The sequence below is a fragment of the Dipodomys spectabilis genome, unplaced genomic scaffold (assembly GCF_019054845.1).
Source record: "Dipodomys spectabilis isolate Male_0828 unplaced genomic scaffold, ASM1905484v1 ptg000221l, whole genome shotgun sequence".
Taxonomy (NCBI): Eukaryota; Metazoa; Chordata; class Mammalia; order Rodentia; family Heteromyidae; genus Dipodomys; species Dipodomys spectabilis.
Genome location: NW_024870898.1, coordinates 545,147 through 565,187, shown reverse-complemented (window position 1 = coordinate 565,187; position 20,041 = coordinate 545,147). Strand labels below are relative to the sequence as shown.

At 38.1% G+C, this 20,041-nt stretch overlaps 1 protein-coding gene across 5 annotated transcripts in view; it reads right to left on the bottom strand.

Annotated features, from left to right (window-relative positions):
* Positions 1–20,041, bottom strand: part of Sage1 (sarcoma antigen 1) — a 64,470-nt gene that overhangs the window by 29,235 nt on the left and 15,194 nt on the right. For all 5 annotated transcript variants that reach the window (XM_042697514.1, XM_042697513.1, XM_042697512.1 and 2 more), the window contains 7 exons: positions 12,699–12,848; positions 11,840–11,929; positions 11,456–11,639; positions 10,830–10,958; positions 7,649–7,812; positions 5,026–5,178; positions 2,003–2,135 (listed from right to left, as the gene is read on the bottom strand). In XM_042697514.1, coding sequence (XP_042553448.1) covers positions 2,003–2,135; positions 5,026–5,178; positions 7,649–7,812; positions 10,830–10,958; positions 11,456–11,639; positions 11,840–11,929; positions 12,699–12,848 — 1,003 coding nt within the window. The remainder of the gene's footprint in view (positions 1–2,002; positions 2,136–5,025; positions 5,179–7,648; positions 7,813–10,829; positions 10,959–11,455; positions 11,640–11,839; positions 11,930–12,698; positions 12,849–20,041) is intronic.

Below are 20,041 nucleotides of genomic sequence, written 5' to 3'. Positions count from 1 at the left end.
GTCAGTTTGGTCAAAAAGGCTGAATTTTTGTTGTTGTTGCTCAGGGGCTTAAACTTGGGACCTGGGAGCTGTCCCTGAGCTCTTTTGCTGAAGGCTGTTTTGAACCATAATCCTCAGATCTCAGCCTCCTGAGTAGTTAGGATGACAGACATGAGCCATTGGCACCCGATAAAGCTAAAATATTTTAAAAAGCAACATCCTGGATGAATTTCTAGAAAATTATTCTGGGCAAAAAGAGCAAGTCTTAAATGGTTACATACTGATTCTATTTATATAATAATCCTGATATGATAAAAATATAGAAATGTGTTTCTGGGTCTCTATTAAGAAAATTTCACCTGTAGAAAGGTTGGACAAATGGGATTGCATGAAATTGCAGAGCTTTTGCATGGCAAAGGACATAGCTAGCAAAATCAATAAAAAGCTCACGAATTGGGAGAAGATCTTCACTAGCCATATAACAGACAAGGGTCTCATACCTAAAATATACTTAGAACTCAAAAAATTAAATCCCCAACAACAAATCCTCAAAGAAACAACTGCCCAATAAATAAGTGGGCTAAAGACTTAAAGAGAAACTTCTCTGAAGAGGAAAGAAGGATGGCCAATAGACACATGAAGAAATGCTCAACCTCCCTAGCCATAAAAGAAATGCAAATCAAAACAACATTGAGATACCACCTCACCCCAGTTAGAATGGCTATAATCAAGAACTCTAATAACAACAGATGCTGGAGGGGATGTGGACAGAAGGGAACCTTACTGCATTGTTGGTGGGAGTGTAAACTTGTTCAACCACTTTGCAATGTAGTATGGAGGTTCCTCAAAAGACTCCACATAGAGCTCCTCTATGATCCAACAATCCCACTTTTGGGCATTTACCCAAATGATCACAAACAAGACCACACTAAAGCTACCAGCACAACTATGTTTATTGCATCATTATTTACCATAGCTAAGATATGGAACCAACCCAGATGGCCCTCAGTAGATGAATGGATCAAGAAAATGTGGTATATATACACAATGGAATTCTATGCCTCCATCATAAAGAATGACATTGCCCCATTTGTTAGGAAATGGAAAGACTTGGAAACAATTATATTAAGTGGAGTAAGCCAGGCCCAAAGAAACATAGGTCCTATGGTTTCCCTTATTTGCAATAACTAGTATATGTCTGAGACAAGCAGAAAAGTTCAGATAAGTTGATGTTAGGTGAAATGTACCCCAAGATAATTATTCAAATGTTTTTTCTTTCTTGCTATTGTTTTAACATATTTATAAGATGATTTCTTTGTTGCTTTGTATGTTCCTCCCCCACGATATAACCCCTGCTTTCACTGTTTATGATGTTGGTATAATTTGTGGAAGGGAAGGGAAAAAACGAATCATTTAAATAGGGATACAGGTGGACCCATTGCAACAATGAGATGTACGAGTCATTATCTCAAAAAATGAACTATACAACTTTGGCCGGGGGTGGGGCGGGGGTGGGGGGGAGGAAGGGATGGGAAGGGGAAGGGGAAACAAAGGAGGAGGCTACAATGCTTGATAAGAAATGTACTCATTACCTTGCCCATGTAATTGTAACCCCTCTGTATGGTATTTTCACAATTAAAATGTAAACCTGATGTCTTAAGAGCATTTTAAAATTCTAGGGACAAAGGGCAACACTCCCATAAAGTTCTAATTCCTGAGGGAAGGCATTAAATTACTAGAAAGTTAACTGCACCAAACCTCTATAAGGAGGACCCAAATTGATCTACGAAAAAGCCAAGTATAAGAACAAGAGAAGAATCACACACCAGAGGTTAAGTGTGTCTATTGTTTGATGTTCAAACAGTAAAAATAAGTACAAAAATAGGTAAATTGTATAGTTCCTAATCAGTTGTTATACTTTTATGTATTCTACTATCAAATATCTCTAGATTATGTTTGAACTGCTAAATCCATTATTTGCTTTTTGTTTTTGTTATAATTAAGTGGCACACATTTTACTTACCTAAAAGAGGAAGTAACACTGGGTAGTTGTAAGGCATCACAAAAAGGTTTACACAAGTTAAAGTTGTACTGGCTTTTAAATAACCAAATGGATATCCAAGTTCATTATATTTTCCACTACTAGCCACAAATACCTAGAAAGCCAGGAAGTAACATGTAGATACAGTAATGATTTTATGTGAAATCAGAATCACACTATCATTCTATAGTAACTTTTTGGCACAATTTAATTGTAATTTAAAAAATAAGAACAGTGGTAAATATTATTTGAACACTAAGTATGATTTGCTTACATTTTAATTTTTCCATATTAAAAAAGAAATTTCATAAACCACAGGTAACATCAACAGTACTAAAATATGTAATTGGTTAGCACAGTGGAAAATAAGTTTATAATACCATTAAATGATACCAACCATTAAAACAAATTAACTTCTCAAAGGAACAAGGGGTGGCTCATGCCTGTAACCGTAGCTACTCAAGAGTTTGAGATCTAAGGATCACAGTATAAAGCCAGCCTAGGCAGTAACATTTGTGAGACCCTTATCTTCAATGAACTACCAGAAAACCAGAAGTGGCAGTGTAGCTAAAAGTGGTAGAGTGCTAGCTTTGAGCAAAAGAGCTCCGGCACAATGCCCAAGCCCTTAGTTCAAGCCCCACCACCCACCAAAAAAGAGGAAGAGGAAGAAGAAGAGGAAGAAGAAGAAGAGGAAGAAGAAGAGGAAGAAGAAGAAGAAGAAGAGGAAGAAGAAGAAGAAGAAGAAGAGGAAGAGGAAGAGGAAGAGGAAGAGGAAGAGGAAGAGGAAGAAGAAGAAGAAGAAGAAGAAGAAGAAGGAGGAGGGCATAAACTTAGGAAAACAGCACATAATTACATTAGCAAAGACCATTTAACAGATTATGTCATCAGGCATCATATGTACTTATGTCTCACTAGATTTCCCCTTGTTTTCCTATTCTCCTTCCCGTTTATTAATTTTCAACTAAATAAATATTTACTGAACAATGTATATGTCAAAAACTATAGTAAATTATTTAAATTTTTTGCAGTATTAGGGTTTCAATTCAGGACTTCATGCTTGGTAGGCAGGTTCTCTACCACTTGAACCATACCTCTATGCCAACAAACTATTCATTTTTTCCAGGTGTGAGGCCTGAACTAGGGGCCTGGGCACAGTCTCTGAGCTCTTTTGCTCAAGGCTAGAGATCTACCACTTTGAGCCAGAGCTCTACTTCTGATTTTTGAGTGGTTAATTGAAGATAAGAGTCTCACAGGGACTTTTCTACTCCAGCTGTCTTTGAACAATGATCCTCAGATTTCAGTCTCCTATGAGTAGCTAGGATTACAGGCATAAACTACCTGTGCCCAGATTCCAACAAACTATTCTGAAGTAGCAAGTAGATGCTTTAGTTCCATTTGGAAGATTTTTTTTGTAGGGCACGTTGGTATAGCAAAGAGTATTTTCTTAGTCCTATTGCCATTCCTGAATTTATATATGTGAATGTATGTGTGTGAATATACATGTGTTTGAAAACATAGTATATATGTATATATGGGGGTGTATACACATAACCTTACCCCTCACATATACATATAATATACTCAGTGCTACACTGATCTACTCTGCTGGAGTTCACCAGTCACCATGTTTTCTTTGTTTTCCATATTGACACTCGTTGGTCCAAATTAGAACACCAGTATATTTTTGGAGACATAGATTTTTATTTTTTCAAAGTCCTCTGGAAGGACTACTTAAAATAAAAGCTGAACTCAGTGTTTAATGACATTCGTTTTAATTTGCTAGTTCTTGGTCTCATCAATATCACAAAATTCTTTTTATATTTAGTTATTATTAAGAATGAAATTTTCTATGTAATATATTACTCTATAAAACATGAGTCTACTAGATTTTGAGTTACCTTTTCCATCTTCTCTAGTGGTATCTGATTTTGAACTCAGAGCCTTGGGCTTGCTAAAGTAGGCACTCTACTGTTTGAACTACTCCATGGGCCTTTTTCCTTTAGCATACTTGAACAATTAAGGTATATTCCAAACAGCTAATAACAATAATCTGTCAATTTTAGGATGGCTAATTATAAAAGTCTTCCTTGTATTATTAGAACCTAACAATTACTAACTGCTATTTGGTCTTGGAGATTAGAAATAGAATAAACATTCTTTCTATTGTAATCCAAATAAAAAAGGCTTTGACTGCCATGTCTGGATGTTTATAAATCAAACTCCACATATGACTCTATTAGCCAATCAACAAGTCCTCTTAGCTGAATCTTATGACATCTCTGCATCTGCCTCCTCCAGGTAAAATCCCACTATGTGTATCAGCATAGTTCATACTATAGAAAGAACATTTTTATTGCACTACACTAATACAGAAGTTAGTTTGAGGGCTTATAGTTCCTTGCCCAACATATCTTCAACTTCCAATCTGTCAAGTTTAAAGTAACTCCTGAGAACCTTCTTCATCTGCAAAAGCTGTATCTAAATAAAATTATATCCTTTGGTTAAGGATTGGTGTTTGTCTGTTCGTTTTTGTTGGTCATGAGGCTTGAACCCGGCCTGGGTGCTGTTCCTGAGTTCTTTCACTCAAGGCTAGTGCTCTACCACTCTGAGCCACAGCTCGAGTTTCGGTTTTACTGGTGGTTAATTGGAGATAAGAGTCTCACAGACTTTCAAGTCCTGTCTGGCTTTGAAACATGATCCTCAGATCTCAGCCTCCTCAGTAGCTAAAATTACAGGCATGAGCTACCAGCACCTGGCACTAGTTAAGGATTCTTAACCTGTGGTCCATGGATAAGTTTTAGGTAGTCCTTCTAAATCCTCTAAGGTAATGTATAGTAAGTTAATTATTCATATAAATATAAAATTACTTATTGCTTATTTGATAGCATTTATAAGAAAAAGACATGGTCTATCTTTGTAGATTAACCTTTGAGACATCTTAAAAACAATTCCCATATCCTAAGTAATTACAAACATTTGGTTAATAAATAGGGAAGGATAAGTACCTGCCAACAGGTATGGGGAGACTTTCTTTCCAGAATGTACTGAGTTAAGGGAGAAGGTTCAAGTTCATATTTGTCGAAGGGCAATTTGTCTATTACAAGTGGCTCACAATCCACACAGGAGAACCTCACAATTGGATGAGAGGTTCGTGGAGGCTAAGAAAAAAAAAGAAAAGAGAGGAAAAGTATGATTATCAAGCAAACTTACATTCTGACAGTTCCTTCAGTCCTTCTATACATTGTGAAATCATCACTAAGGTATAGACTAGTGCTTTTAGTTACTGCATCTCTAGAAAGCATCCATGAGATTGTTTGGGGAATGTAAGTTCAGGTTCTTCAGATCAGACACATCCATACCAGGGGACCACACAGAGGCAGGCACATGGCCTCCGTCACCATCCAGGTAGCAGGAGGGTCTGGGGGATAGGAAGTGAGGCAGATGGGAGTTCAGGTGGGTCTGGGCGGAGAGAGGGAGGGGCCAGCTGTATGGAGGGAACTCCAGGAATGGGAGGGGACCCAGGTGTGGGTGCAGCTGAGGACCAAATGTGAGCATAATGCTAACATTTCATCTATACCATCTACTTAGCATTGGGAAAAGGACCAGTAAATTACAACACTCGTAACTAGAATTTCAATGAAGTAAAAAAGAACTGCTCTGAATATGTTGAAGTCATAGAATGATGATCAAGTTGATGATCTATATGATGAACTCCAGATTTCAGATTGTTTTTGCAACTTCCAAGCACTGCCTGCACTTCTTTTCTATGTATCACAAAACTAGATAATCCAGGTACTGCTGGGGAAGAAGACTCTTGAAACTTTCTAATGTGGTGACAATAGAGCTTGAGCCACTAATAAGCAAGATGAAAACAAGTAAAGGTATAAAAAGGGCAAGAGACAGACTGATAATAAGCCAGTCATAAGTCCAGGGCCTAGATAGAGTTTTATGACATTGCATATACCCACATGCTTGGCCTGAATAGCTGGTGGTAAGGATGCTTTGGTGGGGTTGCAAAGGTTTATATGCCTGGGACACCACCATAGTTTAATGGAAAAGCCACTGTATTGCATTTTTAGCTTTGTGATTGGAAAGCAACAGAGAAAGGCAGTCAGCAAAAGATGACAGATCTAGGAGATGAATAATGAATACCACAAAATATCTTTGCATCCATTTTTCCAGTGCTAGAGATGGAAATTAGGGCCTTGCAGATACTAGGCAAGCATTATTACCACTGAGTTATATTCCATCTTTCTCTGCATCCTTTATTAAAGGAAAAACACATCTATTTGTCTTTGTCATTTCAAAACCTACAAGACTGTTTTTAGTGATATTTAGGTTTAGAATCAGGGCTTAAAGTGTGCTAGATAGGAACTCTACCTCTTAAAGCACAACACCAGCAAAACTTACATGATGTCTGAGGGTTGAGAAAATTAGCTCTCAAATGAGTTGTGTGTGTGTGTGTGTGTGTGTGTGCGCACGCGCACGCACATGCACGTGCGTGCTTCAGTTTTGTTTTAATTTTATATTATTTTTACTTCATTATTATAAGCTTTTAAAGAAGGACTTGCATCAGGTATGGTGGTTTCATACCTGTATAACTACTTGAGAGACAGAGATCAAGAAAATCATGGTTCTAAGCTAGTCCAGGCAGAAAGTTAGTAACATCCTCATCTACAAACAAACTGGATGCCCTCACCCACAACAAAGGGTTCGAAGGGCTCTTTGGTTCTTACATTCTAGACTTCTAAGGACATTCCTGGAAAAAAAATTTCAAGAAGCTAAAAACACTGGAGAAAATGGTGTTTACTGTGGAAATTTCTAGAAATTAGAATATAGATTAACAGAAAAAATGTTACACTAGAGGAACAGTGATATGTTTGTGACCCCCCAACCCCTGCACCAGCCCACACATAAGGGATTAATTAGGCCTTCACTAGCTCCTGAATAAACAATTCATCTGTTACTAGGAGCAGTAACCATGAAGTGGCGCTGTGGAACAAAATGGCAGAGTGCCAGCCTTGAGCAGAAAAGTTACGCCTGAGTTCAAGGGCCATGACTGACGAAATATGCAGTGACCAAAAAAACCCAAGTCTTTACTGAGAGATTATTTTTTAAATATTTCTTAGTTAACTATATTTGAAAATTGAACTGCAACAGAAAATTATTGATTAAAACAGATGAAAAATATGTCCACCAGATTCCATTGGTGTCTAAGGACTCCATAGGAGGAGAGATATTTTGAATCTGTTTCTAGAACCTATACAAGGTATTAACTAGGAGCAAATTCCCTGAGCATGAAAATCAATGCTGGTACTTTTTAAACAAACAGAACAAGTCTGAATTCTGAAATGAAAACCAAATCACAGATTATGACAGTGCTGAAAATACCTATGCATGAACATCCAAGTGGTAAAAGCAACTTAAAGAATAAAAAGTGCCCTAACATAAAGGAAGTCTTCTTCATTACTTCAAGGCACAAGCTAGAGTTCCAGTAGCAAATGAAAGGTACAGTAGGGAAGATATGTAAACTTGCCTACGGGGCAGCATAAAAACCTAAAAAGGTTCACTATAATCAGCAAAATGAAAACAAGAACAATGCTGATTTCTGGATTTTATGACACTTACTAGTGAAGATAAATTCTGTTCTGGCCAAAAAGATTCTGGAATTGGCCAATGTCCAACAGGAACACCAGTTTTGGAGTTAGGCCGCACATAAATGAGTTTATGACAACTATGCCACAGTTGAGGGGTAAATGAATTGACTGACCTAGATGAATCCACAAATCCATCTAAAAATAAAACAAAAGACAAAGGCATCAGTTTCTTCTTACAGCTGCTAATCTTCTTAGACAAATTTTCAGCTAAATGCAAAGTGCAAAACAAAAGTGGTTCAGGCAAAAAGAAATGACAGTACTCAGATTGTTAAATGTTCCCTCTAGTGACTCTTTTACCTAATCCATCCCCTCTAATTTAACACCTCTACCATCCTTCACCTACTAAGAGGATACAGTTAGGTGGGAAAATATTGTAAAACTAGTTTTCAACTTTATGAGACATATTAATTTAACATACCAAAACAGTACAGTCATCTCTCAAGAATTCAATTACCAAATTAGGCAAATGAAATCATTTTTTGTCCTTGGTATAGTTTTTACACTTTTGGAATTTGACAAAATACATCATAAATTCCATTTGTATATACTTTCTGTGCAAATTAAATCTTAAAAATGTATTTTTTACTCAACAGTGCCAATAATCACAAGACAAAATAAAACTATCCAAGTTAACTTGAAGGTAAAAAGCATGCTAATGATATGATGTATTTATGTAGTCGGGGATGGGGAACATAAAACAAATGCACTAAGGTTATTATAAGCTAACTCTTTCTAGTTTCCCTATCTACCAATGAAACTACATGGAAATGGACATTGTGTAATGCTCAATAATGTACTGTGAATGCATTTTAATTATTTAAATTACTTTACTTTAAAAAAGGTAGAATGACACTGCTTTGTGCCATGATTTGTTAGTGTAAATTTTATTTGTAAGAGATAACAATTATCTGAATGTCACTTTTCTTAAATTACAGGTCATTTGCTTACTTATTTTAGCATTATTTTAAACAAGTAATTACTTTAGAACAGGAGAATTACTGAGGTTCACTGGGCTCTAGGAAAAACAGAAAATAGATTTTGATGATCACTCTGCAGTTGAGCTCACAAGGCTGGGATGTGTACTTTTCTTAGGAAAGTGTCCTTTGTTTTCATCAGAATCTGAAAGGTTAAGAACACTAGACAAGGGGGAGGGAACTGGAGCTGGATATAAAATCTGAGCTATTTACATGACACCAAGTGCCACTACAATTGTACTCAGTTCACATTAAGTAGGAAACACAAAATTATGCACTGGGCATTCACTGCCAGCAGGTCCTTCTTATAACTTATTTTTTGCCAGTCATGAGGCCTGAACTCTGTGCCTGGGTGCTGTCCTTCAGCTCTTCAGCTCTTCAGCGCTTCAGCTCAAGGCTAGCGCTCTACCACTTGAGCCACAGCGCCACTTCCAGCTTTTTCTGCTTACATGATGCTGAGGAATCGAACCCAGGGCCTCATGCATGCAAGGCAAGCACTCTGCCACTGAGACACCTTCCCAACCCTCTTAAAACTCTTATAACTCTTTTAAACTATGCTGTGAGGATTCAGTCTTCTATATTAGGTGTTCTTTTAGGTTAGTACTAGGATTTGAACTCAGAGTCTCAGATTTGCTAGCCTGGCATTTTACCACTGAGCTGTAGCTCTAGCCCTGCTTGTTGCTGGTTTTTAGGTTAGAGTGTTGCTTTAGGCCTGGCCATGCTTTTGGACCACAGTCTGCCCACTTTAGGCTTCCTGAAGTTGCTGGGGATCACAGGTGTGCCATCTTGTCCAGCTTCCTTCCATGGAGATGGAGTCTCATAGACTTTTCTGCCAGGGATGGCCTGAAACGGTGATCCTCCAAATCTTGGCCTCCCACATAGCTTGGAATGAGAGGAGCTTACTAATGCACCCACCTATGGTTTAAGAAGTGGTTTCAGGAACTTTTCTGCCAAGGCTGGCTTTGAACTGCAATATTCCCAACCTCAACCTCCCAAGTAGTAGATAGCAGGTATTCTTAATTTTGGACTCCAAGAAACTCCTTAAATTATACATAAGATTGTATGTCTTGTCTTTATCGTTTTTCTTAGAGAAAGGAATCTATTTTTTTCCCCAGGAATTTGTCAAAGACCCGGGAACTAAAAAAAAGTCAGGAATCATAGGAACTGCTAGTTTAAACAGAAATGTGTATTTCTACCCTGAGTACTTAGCTCTTTGGACATTAGCCAAAATATATAGATCATATCACACAAAGCAACATGGTCATAATGTACTCTGTGTGTGTGTGTGTGTGTGTGTGTGTGTGTGTGTGTGTGTGTATAATAACAGAAATGAGAAGCAGCAACATAGAACTTTGTTCTAAGGAAGTCTGGCATCTTGAAATGCATTACTACAGTGCCACTTAGTTCCCTAGACTCCTGTTTAAAATTAATTTGCATTTGATAAGTTATAAACATGCACTCAAAAACACAGAAGTATGAAAATGTCATGATGAAATCCCTTACTATGGACAATTTAATATATGCTAATATATAAATATACATATATATGCCATCAGACCAAAGGGGAAAATAAAAACCACAAACAAAAATCCAACCACACCTAGGCATTTACTATAGTTTAACTTCCCCTATGCAAAAATAGTTCTGTCTTTGTTTATTTTTAGATGTCAAACTTTCTGTAGAGTTCATTTGGATAGAAAAGGTTCCTCAGTTTAAAAGTAACCAGCAAAACACCAATGTACTGTTAAGTTCCTGAATAAGCAGTCACAATCTTTTGTTGTGGGGTGGTAATTAATACAGATTTTGTAAAGATAATTTAGCATATTTGGGGCTCACAAGCCCCAAAAGAGATCAGTACTCCAATGTCTCATCACAGTAAACGTTTTGTGCACATAGAGGTGAACCAATCCAGTGTAATCCCAATATTGGCATCAGGATACACAAAATGGGCCAGGGAATGGAAGACTTTCCTTAAGAACATTCAACATGAAAATAAAGCTGCTAGAATTCTGACAAATATACATAGACAGTGATCAGTTGTTCGTATAGGTGTTTGCAACTATGTGTTACATGGAGGGAAAAAACACTGTCTCTATTATTACTTGTTTAATGTCTTCCAAATTTAAGATCATCCTTCCACATGTAACATTTTAGGACTAAAATTGTTATCTACTGTACCTTCGCCAACAGGAAGTGGATCTGGTCCTGTTTTTTCAAAATTAATAACTACACCACTCTGAACTTTCTGGACTAGAGATTCTAAACATTGATTCAACATTCTTTGTGTTCTAACACAGTAGGAACGACCTATACCAAAGAGAAAAACAAAGATATGGATCAACAAACACTATTTTATAATACAAGCAGCATTGGAAATCCTAAATATAATGTGGAATTATTCTAACTACACTGACAAGGATATAGTACCATTTATGAGCTTAAAAATCAGAAGTATATTACAGGTGGCTCACACCTGTAGTCCTAGCTACTCAGGAGGCTGAGATCTGAGGATTGTGGTTCAAAGCCAGCCCTGGCAGGAAAGTCTGTGAGACTCTTATCTCCAGTAAACCACCAGAAAACCGGAAGTGGCGCTGTGGCTCAAGTGGTAGAGCGCTAGCCTCGAGCTGAAGAGCTGAGGGACAGCGCCCAGGCCCAGAGTTCAAGACCCATGACTGACCGAAAAAAAACAAACAAAAAAACAGAAGTAGAATACTAAGTAAAATAAAGACTAGATACAGTATCTAATCAGAACTATACTCTGCAGCCATATATTCTTCCTTCAGAAGCATAAAATATCATTATACCGCCTGTGACTTCACACATTTGTGTGATGGCTGATTCATCAGTTGGTACACTCCCTAGTTGCTCTGGTTCGGTAGAAGCCACTCCAGGCAAACGCAACACCAGGGCAAATAACCTTTGATCCCAACGAAAAGGTTCTTTGGTTAGTTCACTTCCAGGCAGAGGAGAATTCAAAGGAAGATGAAGCTGATAAGGCAAAATTTGAAAAGATTTATCATAACAACACGATAAGAATGAAGAAAGAGTAAAGGACTAACTTTTCTTTCAGGAAACTAAAATTAAGCCATTTCTCAAAGATTACCAAGATGAGAAGTTTGTCCAACTTTATTGTTAATTGGAAATGCATGCCTCCCACAGAAATATTTTTTAAAAAAATTAAATCTCACCTCTTCTTGAATGCTAGTGGTACTTGTTAACTTGTTTCCATCTGTGATGGTTATTAAAATAGACGGTTCTAAAAAAAATGGATTTCTCCCCTAAAATATATTTGAAAAGTATTAGAGCTGTATACAGTAATACAATTATATTTAAACTTTTGCAATTGCCTTGTCAATTATCTCTTACATAAATGATAAAAAGTTTCCTGGTTAAATAAAAAGATTTCAGACTGAAACGTGTAGGAATCAAAATAATCCTCAGTGATAGCATTTGTACAAAATGAGAAATTCCTCTAATTCAGGAACTCACACTAGGTCATTCAAAGTAACTTTCTCCTCTTGCTTTCCAAGTAATCACAAATGGTAATATTAAAAAATAAAAGAATGGCAGTATCACCCACATCCATAAATGCATTCACATGAGTCACAATCCTGGCACAGATTGGGAACTACTAAAGATATTTCTGAGCCCTGTGGATGACTCTGGAAATTGGGAGTAGAATTTTAAAGCAGTTAAAGACAATGATATCCATAACAAAGGGATGTCTGCCTTCCTCTTTTTCTGTAGGCTTTTCATCAGATTAATGTTTCTCTCCAATTGCATTGTTTTACATTTCTTAACAAGTTACTTATTCCATTCTTAGATATCTGGCTGATCTGATGGTAGGCAGGTTAACATTTTTAAAATCTAACCACAATACAAAGACCAAAAAGGGGGAGAGGGTGTTAGAGTTTGAATTTAAAAGGAACATTAACCTTTTGGAGGAGGCTGTGAAAAGCAATTGAAATGTTGGTAACCATACCCAATTTTGAATTCTTGCCCCGTCACCAAAATAAATTATCTGTACTCACTCAAAGTTTTTTTTACCTGTCCATAATTGTCTATTCCAGATATTAATCTATTGAGATTTAATAAATCAAATGAGGATCTTAGAGCCTGACCAAGAGTAGTCAATCCAGAAGCCTGAAGATTTTTTAGTTCGCTCATGAATGTAGCGTGGTTTTCCTTCCAACCAGCCTGAAAACCAAACATTTACAAAGAAATTCCTGATTACACAATGACTGTATGTAAAGTGCAAACAAGCACTGAAAACTAAGCATCAAGCTGACAAAAATCAATCATTCTTTAACCTAATTCCATTCTGACCTTGACTGATGGAGTCAACCAAAGCAAACAGTCAGTATCAGAAAGATCTGCTGGTTTTAATGATCAAACTCAATCAACGAAGTCAAGCAACTGGCACATTTGTACATTATAGCAAGAGGGCTTTTTCACACAAGGTCCAGTTTTTCCAGTCCACATCAACCAAAACTACAAAAATACTTCTGTTACCTTAGCTTGTCAATGACAACAAGCATAGAGAAAGGGGGAAAGTGACGACCAATTATTTGTTAAATGTACTATCATGGAGACAAATGATTGGCTATTGAGTGTCTAGTTTACATACATTACATTCTTTCTTCCTAGTAATATATTTTCACTTTAAATGAAAGTAAAGGGGGGGCGGCGCTGAAGGCATGGCTCAGTTGGTAGCTTGCCAGCTACTGAGTTCCAGTTCAGGTCTTAGACCAAAAAAGAAAACGAAAAGAAAGTAAAAGGGATAAGACCACTTATATAGAAACAACCCTTCTGGTACCATCAAGCCTCAAGAAAGCCCCAAATCTAGAAGAAAAAGAAAAAGGAAAGAATCAAAAAGCACCATCAAAGAAGTAGCACCCTTTAGGTATCCCCAGCAGAGAACCAAAGACTTGAGGTCAATAGACAACATGTTGTGACTGATTGGTTTGTAGACCAGAAGGAAGCAAAACATGGTGCTGCCTGCTTACTGATGGCTATAAAAACAAAGCTGCACAAAATCTCAAGGAGAGAAGTCAAAAGAAGGGGGCACGGGCTGGGAAGGTGGCTCAGTGGTAGAGCACTTGCCTTGCATGCACGAGGCCCTGGGTTCGATTCCTCAGCACCACATAAGCAGAAAAAGCTGGAAGTGGCACTATGGCTCAAGTGGTAGAGCACTAGCCTTGAGGTGAAGAGCTGAGGGACAGCGCCCCGGCCCAGAGTTCAGCCCCCATGACCAACCAAAAAAAAAAAAAAAAAGAAGAAGACGGCAGCTGTCAGTAGGTCACAGAGGAGTGGACTGACAAGGGTGAAGACAGATGACACTTCCAGGCAACATGGCAGATGGACAACCACCTGAGCCTCAGGACTACAAGTGATACGTTGAAGGCTGAAGGTAAGGTGCCAACTAGGCCAGTACAGCTGGAAGCAGAAAGCAAGAGTAAATAATACAGAGATAAGCTAAATGATGTAAACTTCATGAAGGCGTATATTGGTTCATTACCCATCGTACCATATCATGTGTCAAAAGCATCATGAGAAATGGAGGCTGAAAGAAAAAGTAATTCAAGAGTACGAGCATTTGAAAAAGTTTGAAGACAATGCCTCCCTGATAGGAAGGATGAAGTACCATTCCAGAAAACAGAGTTCATAGAAGGATAAGACTTACTGGAGAACCTTGACTAATCAGATTATCATTGCTCTAGGTATATGGCAAGAGGCAAAGCTAAATAGATAATGGGGGTTCTGACTGGAAAATACTTTGTGCATCATGCTCAGTAATGTGGCTTGTATCTATTGGTTCTGGGAATAACTCGGTGTTTTGTTTTGTTTTAATTAGAGGAGTGGTGTGATCCGATCCACGTTTGTGCAAGATCATTCTCCTGGGAGTTGGATTGCAGCGTGGAGGGGAGGCTCTGACTTGAGGCAGGGAAACTGGTTTGGACACTGTTGCAATACCTCATGAGAAAAGTGATGAAAGCCTGAGCTAGGACAGTGAGGATGGAGAGGAGGCTGCAAATTCAAGAATTATGTCATGCAATATGTCTAGGATGATCTTACCAGACAAGTAGAAAAGGTCAAAAGCTATGTACATATGACCATGTAAGATGACACTAATAGAAATGAACCCCAAGATAGGGACACTAGAGGGTTTTTTTTGTCACTGTTGTTTCTTAATGTACTATGTGATTTTTTTTGTTTCTTTTGTATGTTCTTCCCCCATGGTATAACCCCTGTTATCAATGTATGTGATTCTGGTGTCTTGCATCTTCCTTATACATTTTTCTAATTTGGGGAGGGGAAGAGAAATATCAAAATGCTGAAATAAGGATACAGGTTGACCCATTGTGTGTTCAAGACACTATGTTGAAAATGAACTTTACAACTTTGGTAGGGGGGGCAAAGAGGGGGAGGAACTGGGGAGGTGGGGAGGGAAGGGATAGTGGGATAGTAGGAAAAAAATAGAGGAGGTAACAACGCTCGATAGGAAATATATTCATTACCTTACTCACATAACTGTAACTCCTCTGTACAGTCTCTTCACAATAAAAAAATGAATTATTTCAAGAGGTGGAATTGTAAGAATTCAGTAGCTAATTAGAAGGATGGGTGAAGAAGAAAGGGTCATGCCTTTGGTTAGGGTTTGTGGCTTGGGGAAACTTGTAACTTGTGACTACAGGCCACTTTATAAAGTTAATCTTTTATTTGGTGTCACTTCATTTAGCAATCTTACTTCAAAATTATAATCTTGGTTATAGCTATATTTGAAGGGCCATGAAAGAGTTCATAGTATAAAGAAAAATGAGTAGACTATTTGTTAAATAGCTGGGATGAGATTTGGGGAATCGCTTTACGATGAACACCAGTGGCTCACACCTGTAATCCTAGCCATTCAAGAGGCTGAGATCTGAGGACTGCAGTTGAAAACCAGCCTGGGAAGGAAAGTCTGTGAAACTCTTCTCCAATTAACCACCAAAAAGCCAGAAGTGGAACTATGTTATCCTTGAGTGAAAAAGCTCAGGGACAGTTAATAAAAGAATTTTATTAATATAAAATTTTCAACCCAAAATGCCATTATAAAGAGAAAGAGCAGGAGAAAGTACATATTAATACTCTCCATTTGTTGCTGAAGTACATTTTTCACAAATGTATTCAGAGAGCTAATGTGCCCTTTGTTAGCACTAACGATTCAATCAAACCCATGGCCTCATACATGCCAAACTCTCTTCATATATACCCTATATTCACCTATCCCATATATTCATCTATGGACATACCCTGTTAGATTAGCTTAAAACTTAAGTTTAATGGAGCTTCCAAATTTCATTTTATTTAAGGCTACTTTTCATGACAGATAAATACAGAATGGGGGAAGAAGAATAATGAAAAGAGTGACTCTGACCAAGCTCTTTTATACACATAAATGGACATGTTACCCTGAAACCTCAATGTATAACTATTTGAAGATAATAAAAAATAAAATACAGAAAAATTGGGTAGGGGGAGGGCAGTGAATTCTGAATTAAAAGATTCTGATCTATTCCTAGCTATCATACTAACTTGGCAAATGGTCCAGATTGTCACTTAACCTTTCAGTATCTCTGTTTCCTCATTGAACAAATGAAAGGGCTGGAAAATAAAAAAACACTTGTAAGGTCTCTTCCACGTTTTATATCCTGTAATCCATATCTCATAACAATCTTTTATATAAATTGGATTTATGTACCCTATAATTCTTCTACACTTTGTAATAACACTTTAAATAAAACCGACTTACAGGGGTGGGGAATCCTGTTTTAGAATATGTTAATTCAGACTTGGTTTACATTTGCATATTCACACCAAAAGAAGAACGTGAGACTTCAGGCTATCAATGACCTGGCTTCTACTCTCAGCCCTGTGTAGCAGCCTGCTAGCTAGCTACTTATACCTCAATCAGATCATCATACAATGGGAGAGAATTTTCATTCCTCTCCTCAGAAGAGTACAGCCTAGAATATTTCCAGCTATCACCTGCACCCACATCCCTACCTTGTAACCTGTCTGGCTGGTTTGGAAACTGGAAGCTGGCATGCCCTCTCTAGTCCTGTTGCCAAAGTACTTTTTAACTGTCTGTTATGTTTCTGCCATACAATGCCTAAGATGTAGTTTCTGCCCCTACAATTGATCGACAAGGGAGGCCTGTAAGTATGTAAACTACTAGGAAGATTTTCATGAAGACACAGCTAGACTTTATTTTCAGATCTAGCTTTTATCAGAAGTGAAGTTACTAAGAACTCTGGCTGGTTCTTGTGTCCTATTTCTTCATTATTCTCAAGTGGAGTAGAGAAATAAGAAGGTATTATTTAGTGGCTCCGCCAAATCTCAGCATTTCAGTACTTATCCTTGTGGCTTCATCCCTTGTTGGCCAGATCATTTCTCTGATTTACAGATTGTGTGTGTGTGTGTGTGTGTGTGTGTGTGTGTGTGTGTGTGTGTGTGTGTGTGTGTGTGTGTGTGTGTGTGTGTGTGTGTGTGTGTGTGTGTGTGTGTGTGTGTGTGTGTGTGTGTGTGTGTGTGTGTGTGTGTGCTGGAGCTTGACCTCAGGTCCTGGGCACTGTCCCTTAGCTTTTTTTACTAAAAGCTGGTGCTCTACCACCTAAGCCACAGCTCCACTTCCAGCTTTTTGCTAGCTAATTAGAGATAAGAATCTCATGGACTTTTCTGCACAGGCGGACTTCAAATCCTCATACTCAGATCTCAGGGTAGCTAGGATTACAGGTGTGAGCCACTTGCACAAGGCTGATTTACTAATCTATATTTATCTATAGTTTTTAAAATAGAAGACCTCTGGTCTTCTATCAGTATCTTGCCAGGAAGTCTAAACAAGTAAAAGAGATAAAAGCAGATCAGCTGTCCTGGAAGTGGGTGCAGGAGCAGTGTTAGACCTTTTGCTGAAAGCGCTCTCTCTCTCTCTCTCTCTCTCTCTCTCTCTCTCTCTCTCTCTCTCTCAAGGCCATTTGTAATCCTTTTGCAAAATACTAGTAACCTTGCTTGACTTAGTGTAATATGCAAGTTTATTCAACACAGTACTAATTTCCCCATTGAAGATAAGTGATAAAGACATTTACAGCAGCTATACCTAACTTTCCACATGGAAGTGCCCCTTACATAGATTGAATATTTGTAAATAAAAAATTACTGAAATAATAGCTGGGCACTGGTGGCTCATAACTGTAATCTTGGCTATTCAGGAGGCTGATATCTGGGGATCTCAGTTCAAAGCAAGCCCGGGCAGTAAAGTCTGTGAGATTCTTATCTCCAATTAACCACCAGAAAACCGGAAGTGGCACTGTGGCTCAAGTGGTAGAGAGCTGGCCTTCAGCTGAAGAGCTGAGGGACAGCACCCAGGACCAGAGTCAAGCCCCATGACTGACCAAAAAAAATTATTGAAATTATTAACATTATTTAGTGTGGTAGCTTTTTAAATGGACTAGCAGTTAAGTCTTTTCAAAAAGCAAAATTAATTATATTACAGTGTCACAAACCAGACTATCTCACACAGCACAAAACTTTTCATTGAAAGGCACCACTTCCTGTGTCACAGAAGGCTCACCTTGATACCCAACCACTGCACTGACCCATTTGAGGCCCACTCAACCCTCAACCTATTTGTGCATTTTCCTGAACAGTACTGAAACCCAGACCAAGTCTTCCTAGCCTGCTAGCAAGCCCCTCACAATGAATGAGACAATACATGTTGTTGTCCCTCCTCTGTAGCTCTTTTATTAAAGGAAATGAAATCAGCCTGATAATATCTGTCCTCATAAGTTCATGTTAGAGGGCTATTCTGGACCTTGGGCTTCTTTGTAGATGTTACAAAGTAGATGATTAACGGATTTGAGTATTTTCCCAGATGTCCCAAGTTAAAGCCAGAGTCTAAATTTAGCAGAGCCATCAATTCTCTTGTTGAAAGATAAACTATTTTCTTTCTTTTTCCATCTGTTCTCTATAAGTTTGAGGAAAAAATGCTGTGCAACCACCTAGACAATTGAAATAAATCAATTTCAACCATATTTGTAGCCAACTTACTTCTTCGATTTAGCATTCCATCAATCGGCTTTGTCTTTACCAACTTCCTGTGTTGGTAAACTGACTAGTATGTTGGAATGATGTGAAAAACAAGCACTGTTTTAACAATCAACTCTGTCTGCTTCACAGACAAATGACTTTTCTCTTGGCCAATTGCCTTTATCCTTATATGAGTGTTTATGCAAGCTAAACCTTTTCAGTGTCAAGGATTTTCTTCTCACCATTAGAATGGACTTCAAGTCTGAAAGATACATCTATCCATCAATAATGCATACCATGGGCTGGGAAGGTGGCTCAGTGGTAGAGCGCTTGCCTTGCATGCATGAGGCCCTGGGTTCGATTCCTCAGCACTACATAAGCAAAAAGAAAAAAAAAAGCCGGAAGTGACGCTGTGGTTCAAGTGGTAGAGCACTAGCCTTGAGGTGAAGACCTGAGGGACAGCGCCCAGGCCCAGAGTTCAGGCCCACGACTGGACTCTTCCCCCCAAATAAAAATGCATACCATGACATTTGGATCACAAAATGTTAAAATCTTTTTAAACCATATTTAGAAATAGAAAGGAAGCTGTTAAAATTAGGCAGTATACATTAGGAAGATGCTACACCATTATAAGAATGAAATTGTCTTGCTTCTTAATCCTCCTTTTTTTTTTTTTTTTTTTTTTATCAGTCTGGGGCTTGAACTCTGGGCCTGAACGCGGTCCCTCAGCTCTTCAGCTCAAGGCAAGTGCTCTACCACTTGAGCCACTTCCGGTTATCTGAGTAGTTTATTGGAGATAAGAGTCTCACGGACTTTCCTACCTGGGCTGGCTTTGAACTATGATTCTAGATCTCAGCCTCCTGAGTAGCTAGGATTACAAGCGTGAGCCACCGGCACCCAGCTAATCCTCCTTCTAAAACTTTCTTACATTGTATTTTCAGACCCTGATTGATTATTTCCCTTAATATTGTCATAATTTGGCTTGGTTTCCTGTTTGTGGCTTTCTCACTTGATTCACTGTATTTATGCACTTAAAACTTACACTGAAAGGACATTTTTTTTTTGGTAATTTATATGTACTAGCATAGCTTTTTCCTTACAAAATACTTGTTCTAAAAATAGGCAGATCTAGGCTCCTTTTCATTAAAATTACTTCCCAAGGGCCCTTCTTAGTGGCCTTAAGTCGCTAAAACTTGTGAAAGCCATTTTACTTCATTAAATAACTTCTCTCCTGAGAACACTTAATGCTTCCTTCAGTCTACCAATTTTTACCCACATGCTTCAGGAAATATTACCTTGTCAGGATCACATAAAGAAGTCTAGTT